The sequence below is a fragment of the Squalius cephalus genome (assembly GCF_949319135.1).
Source record: "Squalius cephalus genome assembly, chromosome: 21".
Lineage (NCBI taxonomy): Eukaryota > Metazoa > Chordata > Actinopteri > Cypriniformes > Leuciscidae > Squalius > Squalius cephalus.
Window position 1 is genome coordinate 24,047,791 of NC_137142.1, and position 13,502 is coordinate 24,061,292.

The 13,502-nt window shown below is 39.7% G+C and overlaps 1 protein-coding gene across 9 annotated transcripts in view; it reads right to left on the bottom strand.

Moving 5' to 3' along the window:
- usp54a (ubiquitin specific peptidase 54a) overlaps positions 1 to 13,502 on the bottom strand; it is a 51,315-nt gene that overhangs the window by 22,906 nt on the left and 14,907 nt on the right. For all 9 annotated transcript variants that reach the window (XM_079854693.1, XM_079854695.1, XM_079854694.1 and 6 more), the window contains exon 2: positions 6,891 to 7,487. In XM_079854693.1, coding sequence (XP_079710819.1) covers positions 6,891 to 7,037 — 147 coding nt within the window. In that variant the 5' untranslated portion in view covers positions 7,038 to 7,487. The remainder of the gene's footprint in view (positions 1 to 6,890; positions 7,488 to 13,502) is intronic.

The window sequence follows — 13,502 nt, forward strand, 5'->3', positions numbered from 1 at the left end:
GCTTGAAGAAACAGGGAGCAGGTTACCAAGCAGAGGACATTCTGAGTGTGAGATGAAGTGATGAGCATGCTTCCCAGCTTTAGTCTTTCATCTTGAGGAATGTATGCATCTCCAGAAGAAGGATGATGCGGAATGTCAGCGGAACAAACAAAGACCTGCTAGCTTCCTGCCGGGCAGCTTGCACGCACGCACAGACACACAATCATATACACCTCCCATCTGGCCATGCCCAGGAGGCTGCGCAGGCCGTCCTGACCCCACCTGCCTGCCATGAGCTGAGACTGTGTGCCATGGCCCCGCTGCTCGTCCGGCACATCTACACGCTTGCATGCTGAATTATTGAGAGAGCTGTCAGTCCCACTAAACACAACTCAGTTACCCAAATGAATCTGCTGTCAAACTTCACCTCAACAGATCTTAATAACTCTAATAGTGATAAACTCTGTCAATAGCTATGTTTCCATCCGAAGTTGCTAATTTAACTTATGTGCAAAATTGGAATATCGCATAAAACATTTGAAAATAAAGCACCGTTTCCATCCAGTGAGCCAAAGATAACAAAGTCGTCACTTCCTGATAAGTTGGCGCTAATGATCACTAAGAAAAATGGAAGTTGCAGCAGTAGGAGAAGCCACTGTGTATACAACAATTTCCTATATAATAAATTACTTGCGCCTCATAGCGCGCGGACGAAACGCAAAGTTATTTTGCTTTCGGAGGCAGATGTCTGCTGTTTGGGAACACAGTTGTATAAGACAGTTATGGGAGGTAATTATACTGAACCCCTTTGATGACAGACTTTGCTCAGGCATTTCAGAACAACCACTGGTTAGTCCTGTTATGTCATCTCATTGCAAAGTCATGTCTTTTTTGATGCGCATCGAGGAATTTATTCAGTAAATGTGTTTTCGTGACAGTTTATGCTTGTTTTCTTATTGGATAAAAGGTTTATCTGACTCAATTGAGCGTATACGTTTTTAATGCGCATTCTTTTAATTTTTGCGCACTATCCATCCAGTGTTTTTTTATGCAATTTCCCAAAATGCACATAAAAATGGTGGATGGAAACATAGCTAATGAAGAACTACTTAAGTTTCAGTCAAAAGTCTTGCGCAGAGCTGTGTGTTCGCTTTACTTTGAAAAACCCTTTAAAAGTCTGTAGTGCTGACAGAATCAATTTGAGAGAGTAATTTCAGACACAAATCAGAAAACATCTGTTTGAGTGCAGTTGGGGCATTGAACGTGTCTCTGCACAATAAAACTCCACTGCACTCAACAGCATTGATCTCTAAGGTCATTCAGCTCACCCTATATGACCTTCTGCTGATGCTCTTTGCATGGCAAAAGGAACTGTAAGGCAAGTGAATAAAAAGCTTGAAATGCAATGCAGTCTTAGCTTAAACAAAGCTTAAATGTAAATGTTTGCCCAAAAGTGAACTTAAACAGCACTATCACAGTATCCATCGCACTAATAATTTTTTTGTTTGCAATGGCCTTAGGAAGTAATTGTTTAGGATTAGTAATTGTTTAGTAATTGTTAATCAACTGGTGAAATTTACACGAAACCTTGGGAAGCAGGGCTCAAATATAAAGATCTGAGTGTTTCGGGACAGGTTGAAAAAGAGTAATTAAGAATTAAGGGGGGGGGGAGGTGGGGGGTCGATTCACATATGAATCCCGATTCTGTCTTCTAACTATTCTAATCGATTCAGTTTTGACCACTGATTTGTGACATTCTCAATATATTGTTTTTAAAACATGCATTAAAAAAAAATATATATATATAATATATATATATGACATATATAATATATATATATATATATATATGACAGATTATTTATTATTTATTTTTTCACTTTATTCCGTCAACATCACGTTATTAACATGTAAAGTAAAAAAAATAAAAAATAAAAAAAAATAATATATATATTTTTTTTTTTACATGTTAATAACGTGATGTTGACAGAACAAAGAACAGTGGAGCACCTGGACAGTTTAGAGCGCGCACAGGCTTGCAACGGGGGACAAATGAAGCTAACTTGACAACAACAGTTCCTATATCAATATTTTAACGAATAGAAAATAGCCTTAAATAAGACATGCCGGAATTGTGACCACAAGAATGGAATCATGAGAGTCGAAAAGATTACCACTCCTAGTAAGAACATGCTGAAAGTTATGAACCAATCAGCAATGCTTTGCCATGTGAGCCATCATTGTCCGGCAAGTGCTAATGAATTTATGGTTGTCTTGTAGTTTCCTCTATAATTATAATAACAGGATCATTTGATACTAAAAAAATTATAAGCAATAGTTTTAAATAATTGTAAAATATTAAATAATATTAGGTACACTATAAAAATATTGATATGATAAAAAGATGACGTAAAAACAGTTTTATTTATTATACCTTCAGGAGATAGGTTGGATAAATAAAAAGAAATCAAGCAAAACAGCTTTTTTTAATATTACAACATATCAACATTAATATTGTTTAATACATTCTAACTGCGCTGAAGAAGAAATAAACAGAACCAAACACCTTAGACAATGATATAAAGATATTTTCAGGACTTTTCTAACAACAAGCAAACCCTGGTCTCTGGGTGTATGTACGCAGCTCTGCAGACACACAGGGACATTCTCAGCCAGTGGCCATGGACTAGCTAGTGTGTCCATGTCTCAAGCGGTCAACATCAGGGCACAGTGTCCCCTTCTATTGATTTGACATCACTGATTTGACACTCAAGTTCTGGGAGTTTTTGACATGCCATTGAGTTTGCCTCTGAGAATGTCTAACAACAAAATCCAGCTTTTCAACTGTCCAGTAGAGTTGTAGAGTTGTATAGTTGTATGGGATGCGACTGGCCGTATTGATGAGAAGCCTGCAGGACCTTACAAATAGTACAGGTGTTCGCTTGCCAACCTGGGTCACATCTGCTCATTAAAGCAATGTTCTGACTCACCGTCATCACTGAGGGGAATGTCAAGCCCCTGTAAAGGGACAGTTGAAACTAAAGACAATTTGACGGTTTAAAAAAAAAAAAAATCATAAATATATGTGCAAAACAAATAAATGTCAGCAGGATCAAGGAAACTTTAGACAATCTTTTAAGAAATGGTCTTTTTAGATGAAAAGCAGCTGAAATTGATAAACTGTGGAGATTGTCATTGTGAAATACATGAACTGCAATAGTACGTTGCTTGAAAGATTAGTTCAATAAGAGCGAGCAAAACTACACGTATCCCCAAACTGGACAGATCAGAGATAGCCCTCTGCAAAGATGGACACCACGGCCCATCACTAACCAAATTACACGCTTCAGATCCAGGGAACGGAAAGCAGACAGGAGGCAGAGCTGATGAAAAAGAGAGATAGACTGAAACGGAATGAAAATTACTATGACTGACTGAAACTGAGTAACTTTCTTCAGCTCATCAAACATTCAAATAATGTGAGCGGTCATGTGAGGACTTTCCTTCACGGAATGTGACCATTTCACACCATGTGCAACATGTTTATTTCAAGAAAAAACCTGACCTAACGATTTCAGGGTTCAAAGTGAAGAATTATTTATTTATTTATTTATTTTTCTTTTTTAGCTTGCCAGCAGTTCAGAAGATTATTTATATTATAGAATATAATTGTGATATTTTTATATGAATATTTATATATTAGGCTTGGCGCGATAGTCGGTGTTACCGGTGTTACACGGTGTTCAGTCGCAACACCGGTTGCATCACTTGCCCACCGCAGCACCGCAAAAAAATTTTTTTTTAAAGCAATTAGGCTACGCAGTATCCGTATTTTCTGTCACCAGTTGACTAGCGTTGTATGATCACGCTCAACCATTCAAGCGCGACAAAACAAGAGACCGCGCTGTAAGTCCACACACACGCACACACGGAAAAGACGCGCGTCAGTATCGAGTTCTCTTTTCGGCCTTGAACAAAACATAACACACACAAATTATGCCAAAATGTCCGTTTTGTCGAGTGTTCTCATAAGAGCAAATGATTTAAATAATATCATAAATGAATGTAGAGATTTGTGAGAAAATGGGACGCGTGTCAGATGGAGTGTCATTAATGTTAATCAAAGAACAAATGTAAGAGAGTAAATTACTCACTCAACCCGGCGCCAGGAGAATTAGTATACCGGTAGCCTAATAATCATGAATACACTCTCTTGTGTGCATGAATGAATCTTTTAACACATCTCCGGCGAACGGCTTCTTCACGCAAAAGAAAAACTCTTCATAAAGCGCAGTGAAATTCATGTGGCGTTTCCTGATGGAACGAGGTTGTTCGTTAACTTCATTTTATACGTGCAATTCACACGAGCTCTAAACGAATGTGAGACTGCTGCAATTAGTCAAACTTTATTAATGAAACAAAATCAGAGGGAATAGTTTCTTTAATGTATTTTTTTCTTTTAGTTTTTTTTTTACCGGTTGGCCACACGGCTTTCATAGTTTTCAGTTAGGCTAGTGCGGAGACCAGGGCCGGGTTTCCCGATAACGATGCATCTTGGATCTTAAGAGCGTTCTCTATGTGCAAGGTTACGCTCGTCACACGCCGCAATTCCACGCGCGTTTCCAAAAAATGCACTTAACATGAATGCGCGAGAACGCATTCGTGATACTTAAGAGTCGCTGTCCATTCGCGAAGTGCTGAAATAATAACATGCGTTTTTCATAATAACGAACCCACCATTCAAACACTGTGGTTGAATCCGAAATCGCGCCCTATACACTCAAATAGGGCGTTATTGTTCTCAACATAATCTCAAGCAGTGAAAAATAGAGGACACGGACAACGCGCTGAAAGACAGGACCGAGCAGGTAATATTTAATATGAAACAAAGTCTCAACTTTCAAATTTGGTCAGTCAAACAAAAATAAAATAGGCCTACCGTTTTTTGGCTCTTTAATGTGTCGTGACAGATTGCCTCAGTTAAAGCCAAGTTCAAATCCACCGAAGTTTATCAATAACTCTTCTGACTGCTTTATCGCACAAAAATGGTGGAATTTGATTGGTCAGATCGCATGTCAATCAAACTTAATACGAATGATGAATTGACGCCATGTAAAAAAAAAAAAAAAAATACATCACTCTAACACCCCCCACCCCCACGATGAAACCGGTAATACCGGTGTTGTCACAAGTCGATTAACCGGTGGGAGAATATTATCACCGTCACATCTCTATTATATATACACATTTATCCACAGTATTAAACTGGTATTAATAGATTCATAAACCAGTATTAATAGATTTATCCACAGTATTAAACAGCCTTCACCAGCCTAGGGCTGTCACAGATATAGATTTGTCTGTGATTTTTGAGGAAACTTGTTTCAACGCTGTCGCAATAACCACAATATTGTAAAACCACGATACTGACAAACCAACCATGGAGGATGGCAAGCAGCCGCAAAGAAAATGTTTTTTCTTTTGTTCATGAGTCTATCCCCTTCTTGTTTTAAACTTCATGCATGTGTATTGAATGTTAAATAAGTTAATAATTATAACAAGAGTGAAGAATGTAACTTTTCTTTTCCTTAATTAAAGAGTGGGGGTTCAATCTTCAGCTGGCCGACAGAAGCCGCCACTGACAGGTCAAGTGACCTGCCACCAACTACTAGAGATTTATACATTTAGGCTCATTCAATAAAACAGTTACAATCATTTTCTATTTTCTGTAAATTGCTTAAAAAAATTCTTTAAAAAAAAACTATTAATATTTATTTATTTTCATTCACGTCCGACTGTTTGGTTACCGCCACTCCTGGCAGCTCAGTCCAGTCAGTCGCCATTGAGCTCCAAGTATAACATGTCCCCAACCACTCTCGTTGCAAGAAATATTACATGAATTTATTAATGTAATCCTATTCTAATGGATGTTTTCTTTTACTGACCTTCGCTGGCCGTTCAATACGACCAGCCACTGTTGACTTGATCTCAATTTTGTTACATTTTAAAGACTTCATTTTACATTTGCATTTCAAGTATATCAAGATGTTTAGATATACGTTTTGGAAAACAGGATTACTGTTTTCACCCCCGGGTTTTGCCATAATGTTAATCTTCATGGCAACAGACAATCCAGCCGCGACACTCCCTCAAACACCCAATCCCCCAAACCAGTCATAACTGACTGGCTAATTTGTAGCTTTAGACATATTATCAGCCAGCTAAGCCCCTTTATTTCCATATAGCTGATTATACAGTAATCCAAAAATAGAGGGTGAGTAATGGCAGGTTGCTGTGCAGGGTAATTACCGGCCAGGACAGTGTGTGTCTGACAGTTGTTTGTGGGGTCTAGTGCAGACAGTGCTTGAATCATCACTAAATCTAACGCAGGCTCCAACGAGCAGCACAATGGATAAAAGGCACAGTGGTTTCTGTCTAATGGCGCTCATGCGAGGAGAGCTACGAATGAAGAGCCAGTGCACCGTTCCTACTGCTGCCATATGCATCTAACCGCTTGACTTGTTGCTTTAAATGGCTAATCATGAGGGGAGCACAATTTCGCCCATGAGAGGAAGCATCTATTGAGGTCACGCAACACACAAGTCATTAATTAATGAAAGAATATGCAAAATATTTATCCTCGCAGCCTACAAAGCAAAAGTAGATCCGAACAGTTGATGAAACATCTCGGCAAGCTCATGTGGGTGCAAAGTTTAATAGAGACCACACTGAGTCACTTGATACATCTGAGATACATCCCTAAAAGCACCATATAAAGACTAATAATTTGTGTCAAAAGTCATGTGTTCAACTGAGAAACTATTTGTACTATAAGTCCCTGATCAGATTTCTGAAATTAAAAGGAGTTAACATGTAAGATGTGTTTATAGCATGAACATATGTCGTCCTACCTGTAGAGCGCTGTTCAGGAAGCAGCTGTTCTGTCCCGGCTCGTTGATGAGTCCTTTGCTGGGGGCGATTGATGTCATGGTTCGTGGGGTGAATATGCCCTGTAACCCACTGCTGCCAGATGCAAAATAGTTTCTTTTCCATGACATGGTGGAGGAAATCTGCGCAAACTCTAAATCGTCCCTCCGCTTAATCTCATGTTCATCTTTCCAAAGCCGAGGGGAAATGCATTAGTGTTGTATCCAAAAGATGCAAATATTTCTTAAAAAAGTTCAATGGTCTGTTTTTGCAATCAGAAAATATAAAATATATACATTTGTACTGGGGAAACGTTCATCCAAGGGTGTTGGCTTCTTGTTGTCCTCTTGCATCAGACAAAAAAAGCAAATGCTGCCTCTTGGCCTTATTAACTGCTCTCTGGGACTTGGTTGTGGAATTTCACACTACTATACTTTAGGGTTGTAGGAGGTGTGGTGATCTTCACTACTGCGTTCTGTGCTACACCATTAAACAGAAGCAACAGTGTGCAGACTGACGGCAAGAGTCTTGTCCTACTTGTAAACAGGTCACAAGGCGTGAATCTTCACAACACTGTATATCTGAAAAAATACAAATAAATAAAAATGTTAACATCTCACACTCAATCAAATTTTGTTTAAATTTTTGATTTTGTTTAAATCATAAACAAACTTCCTAATATTTCAAGGTTTTCCATGACCATAGGAACCCTTAAAAGGATAGTACACCCAAAGATGAAAAATTCTGTGAAAGTGAGCATAGACTCAAAACAAGTAAAACACAAACAGTGACGTCTTAACACCATAGCTGTGAAATTTCCTATACAATCTGACTCGGATCTCATCCTGCTGACTAAAAATAACACTTGGGAGCAGACAAGGATTTATTGATTGATTGATTTTATTTGACCCTTTTCTTTAAAATACGATACAGCTTTGCACCATACATTATAAAAGAAACAAAAAAACAAAGTCAGGACAACACAATAAATCCCTAGGGCTTATTTCCATTGTGGTCCCAGTCAGGGATCTGTTATCTGTTTGTCCCACTCCAAGCCAGCATAAAGAACATCCCTTAGCTGACTGTTGATGTCCTGCACTGACACATGACTTACAGGTCGACCTTCCAGACACAACACTCTGACATAACTCAACAAGTGATAAAATAATCACAGCTCTTAAACCACTCTCCCACTGGTGGCCTTAGCTATGTTAGCAGCACTCAGCCAGCCTGTGCACTTGCATTAAGGTTAGAAAGACGTCCAAAGAGGACCACATCCATTGCCTGCAACATTTAGGTTTTACATCGACCTCCTGGCAGGAAGTTTAAAAGCCGCAGCTTAGAGCCGTTCCCCTCAAGAGTTTAGCAAATTTCCATCACCGTCTGATGTGCTTTTAACGAATGCAGACTTGAGGGCAGTTTTCAAGGAACGCAGAATAAAACAAGAGAGGTGGGAGGACCACAGACTGACAGGAAAAGGCAGAAAGGAACAAAGATGACAAGAGCCAAAGAAAATGGATGAACAGAAGAAAAATATTTACAAAGAAAAAGTACTGATTGAGACTGAAATGTAGAAAGAAATTCTAGCAGGATGTGTGTTTATCCAGCTGTGAGTCACCGGCTGACCTTACACTGCTGATGTCACTGGATTCCGTGTCTGTGTTTATGGCTTTGAAACCACATTAACGCCTAAACTCGCTCTTAAAATATGCTTTGCCTATAAACAACAGGGTATAATGTCCTCTTTCAAACACTCATCTGCATTAGTCTTTCGGACAGATTTGTCAAAGCTTTGACGGGGAGCAGTGACCATGTGATGAGTAGGAAAGCTAACTGATAACTCTCTCCAGGTATTACTGACCTCACTGGGCCATGCAAACAAGCCGAGCAATGTTAAAAGTGCCACAAAGCTTAAAAGTTTACTTTGTTTGGGGAATTCAACCAAAAAAAAAAAAAAAAATAGCTTACTTAGATGTCTCTGCACATTTATCTAGGATAGTAGAAAGTACTTTAACATTGAAGACATCACAAAAAATGTGCATACACTTATGGTGGGTTCTTTTTCCCAGGTAGGCTGTGTACTGTGTGCCTCTGCTTGGTCAGCAGGGGGTGAAGTAGGTCGAACGGCAGGTCAAGCAGACAGATTATCTTGATCAGACGGTGGATTATCCTGTCTGGCAGAAAACAGAACTAGCAGCGTCTACTGTAAGGTCCTCATTAGCTCCCAGACAGTGGCTAAGTCTTGCTGGGCACTGTAGTATGTTCTTGTAAACATGGTTTTGGTGAACCACAAGCAGATAAACAAGCATGTCTCAGAGATTCACTCAATGTCCTCAAAAAAAAAACATGGATATACTAGGGGTGTAATAAAATATCGATACACATGAATATCGCAATATTATATTTGGCGATACTGTATCGATTCTCAAAAACACGGTCGATATTTGTTTACATCCAATATTCATGTCCGTGGCTTTGTGTTCAGTTTAAATCGACCGCTAGATGGCAGTGTAATTTCAGAACGTAACCTGAAGGGGAGAAGCGCAAGAGTGCATCGCTAGCGTTAGCATTAGCAAACCCAACTCATAAGACTACAGAATTATACCAGCTCCCGCCACAGTGCTCAGAGCTGAAGTGTGGATTTATTTTGCTTCCACTATAAAAGGTATCACTAAAGAGATCGACAAGAGTCATGTTTGCATGTTTGGATTCCGCGCTGCTGAGCATTTAGATTTGCTCAGGTTTTATGCATATGGTGGTGTTCTTTATGACAGTTTTAAAAAAAACAAGAAATATTGCAATATATAGCCTTTCTTATAGAATTGCAAGATATTGTATCATGATGCATATCGTATAACCAGATTCTCGGTGATGCACGGCCCTATGATATACACGTGGATTTTTGTTTTCTAATTATAGAGAGGTGTCAAATAAAATGCAATTCATGCCAATAAGTGTGTGCCTAATGCAAGCCTCTAATTACATATCGTCACCTTCCTAAAATAATTGCCTAAGTCCATTTTTGACAAAAATGATTTTTTTGTGTTTTCTGAGAAACCTGAAAAAATGACTTGGGCAATTATTTTACGAAGGTGACAATATGATGCTTTAGCCTGGCTTAAGCTCCACCATCACATGACTCCACTCTCTGATCAACAAGCACTAGTACAACCACCAGTTCACCTCATACAGACAAACAATGCTGAGCACCAAACAGCCTCTGCAGGCCTCAAGGAACAAGAGATCTAAGAGAACAAAGGTCAACTGCATCAACTTCATCTGCAATATGGAGCAAATCATCATGCAAGCAAGGCAATTTCCATTTTAGGAAAACCACTATGAGAAGCCAAGAAGCCGAAGGTGATGGATCCCCCGACCAAATCTAACATAAGGTGTCACAGGATTATTCCTGCAATAATAGCCTCTGCCGGGAACAGCGATGCCCATTTAGCCATCAGGGGTGAGAGAATTCCATCCCTCCCAGCCACCACCTCTGACGCAGCTATCTGACATTTTCAATCCAGCAGGGCACATTTGTGGCACTAATGGAGTCTGTAATGTCTCACTGGCGAGAAGCTTCACACCTCAGTCTGACACCGACCGCTTTGCCAAACCTTCACTTGAAACAACAGTGAGAAAATATCCAACAGGGACAAAAGCTTGAGGGAAACATGTCGCCAGGCGACAGTGCAGTTGGATGAGCCTGATAGTCCTGGCACCCCATTTCTATTACTGAAAGTGAATGATAAACAAGCAAGCTATCTGGCCAAAGCTTCTCTACAGTTTACTTTAGTGAAAGTGATTTAGAGGCTGTTTCGTCAGAGGCTTTTTGCCATCTTATCATCAGATGCCAAATGAACAATGCTGTTTAGACAGATAGTAGACAGGCTTGTATGCGACAAAAGCTATGTTTGGGATATTCTCTGTCCAGATAATTATATTAATAAGACATAACTCTGCTTACGTAATCAGCCTTAACCTACTTATTAAAGGCCGCTTATGGAGTGCAAAAGGACAAGTAAACCTTGAATGTTCACGCTAGCGGCTTGGGTTATTTTACCGTCTGAGAGAAGTTAAGTAGGGCGATAGGAAACAGAAACAGGCCCATCCCTGAATGATACGCTCTCCACTGTCTCCATCAGACCCAGGCTGACATCATCCCGCAGCAGGAGCCCGGTGCTGAGGAAGCACAGGTCCAGGCTGAAACACAGTTATTTTCCACTAAACAGAAATAAGACAGGGTGGGTTGCGGTTGCCATGGAGACCAAGACCTGGTGCTGTTTTTGGAAGGATGAGGTGCAAGCACATAGGGTGGTCAAGCACAAGATACAGCCAGGCACAAACAGTGTCCTTATGTTTCTATGCACTATTCCAAAAATGACTTAAAGGTGCAGTAATCAATTTTTAAAACCCGCTTGTAGCACCAAAACACACTTGTAGCCAATCAGCAGCAAGGGGCATATATACTCATGATGGGGGAGGAGAGACAGCTCAGTGTAGACAGACATTAACAGAACAAGGGAGATGGCAGAGAAAATACAAAAGAGGAAAAGGCCAGGGGAATATAACTTTTAAAAGAAGGGTTACGATCAGGCTGGAGAGACCTTAAGGAACGGGAAGGACTAAAAACTGACGCCGAGGTTGCTTTATTTCTTCTTGATACGTAGGATTTGCTGTGTTTCACAGAACTAAGACATGCCGACTATTGCATGAATATAATCATTTGTCATCTTGTTAATTTGCATTATTAATATTATAAGCCTGGAATGTCTAAACTTCCTCCCCCATCTGTTTTAAGCATCGGCTCCCAAAGTGTGTACAAAAAGTGAGAAAACATACTCCTCATATGTTTTTTCTTTTTGTTCCCCTTTTAGTGACCGCTATAACCCCTTAATCTTGTCACATTTGTAATAAATTAGTTGCTTGGACTATAGTGTTAAGACTATAGTGTTAGGACTATGGCTGTTCATGAAAACATGTTTGTTTTTTGGGATGGAAGGGATGACTTTGCCATCAAAGGAGTTGAGGAGCTAAACAATTAGACATTCAACATGAATTAACATTGTAACACATATTGCTTTCACTTATTGATGACATCATGCCCGGCAGGCACCGCAGATTCTGCAATAGTCATTGCCTGTGTTGAATAGCATATATGTGAATGTGATAGGGGTAGGATCCTTTTGGGTAGGGGTGTATTTGTTTTGATGATTTCAAATATCAACAGCGTTCACCAGAAATCGCTTGCTGCACCTTTAAGCAGAAAAAAAACAAAACAAATTTGTTATACAAAAGATACTGAATAAATGCATGCCATGACATGGCATAGATCACATACCAAGGGATCAGAGATTGTGACCCATGGTTGGAGAGTTTAGTCCTTCTCCTGTAAGCATGAGCTAGTGAGCATCACTTTGCCCTGGCACAAGCAACTGCATTTCCCTCGTACCATCTGTGAAGCTTTGAGGCCACCTGAATCTGGGCCAGTACGCTACAAGCTTTCTCTTCACAGCACAGAGTAAGATGGAGAATGCAACCATAGGGCAAATTTAGCCTGTCAGTTCACCGCAGTCACATCAGGATTAGCTTCAGTGCTGTAACTAACACAAGTTAATGAAACTGTTAAAAACAACTTTTTTTTTTTTAATAATCTGGAATAATCTGGTGTCACTTCAACAAATCAATCTATGCAAATCCTTTTTCTGAATATGCATACATCCCAGCTAAAGAGCCTGTAAAAGCATAGTCAGATGAGTTGGATGTCCCATAAGGCCACAGAAACAAAGGAGCCATCCAATTCAAAAAGTTGAAAACAAGCAATGGCAGAAAACTGCAGGGCAGCTATTTTCAAGTCTAAGTAAACTGTTTTTGTAGTTAGTATGTCATAGGACTGGAAACGGAGTCCAGCGAGTGAATTTCGAAAGGTGGCGGCAGTCTAGTTAGAACAGGTTAGATTTTTTTTTTTACACTCACTTACAAAAACCAATCCAAGCTCCGCACAATAAAGTAGTGCAATAAAAAAAAAAACCTTTTAATAAAAACGCAGAGGGATACTCTGAGTCTATGGTTGGCTGCACAATGACGACTTTCATGATTTGTCATTATACCTGCAGGATGAAGTCAATGGACAAGCTTCTCCATCAATGCACATCCCCACAGAACTGATCATCAGATTTAAAAATGTGTCGAATAACCAGCAAAATACCGGAAGTGGGGCATTCCACAGACGAGAATCCATGAACTGCATTATTAGACTGCTTTCTAATGCTGCACAATATATTAAAAATAGGGCTGTCACAAGCAATTATTTTAGTAATCGAGAATTCATGTAAAAAATAAAAATGTTGCTCTTCACCCTGAAACCCGCAGGACATATATTTATTTAACTGAATTGCAGACTTTTGATTGATTTCACAATAGCACTACGCAATATTATGATTTTTAAATGGTTTTAATTAGGGATGCTCCAATCGACTGCGAACCTGATTTGCTGCCTCTGTCATCTGCTCTCTCGGTCTCAGGGCTCAAGCAGCTCCGCCACACACACACACACACACACACACACACACACACACACACACAGAGCAGACAGCGAT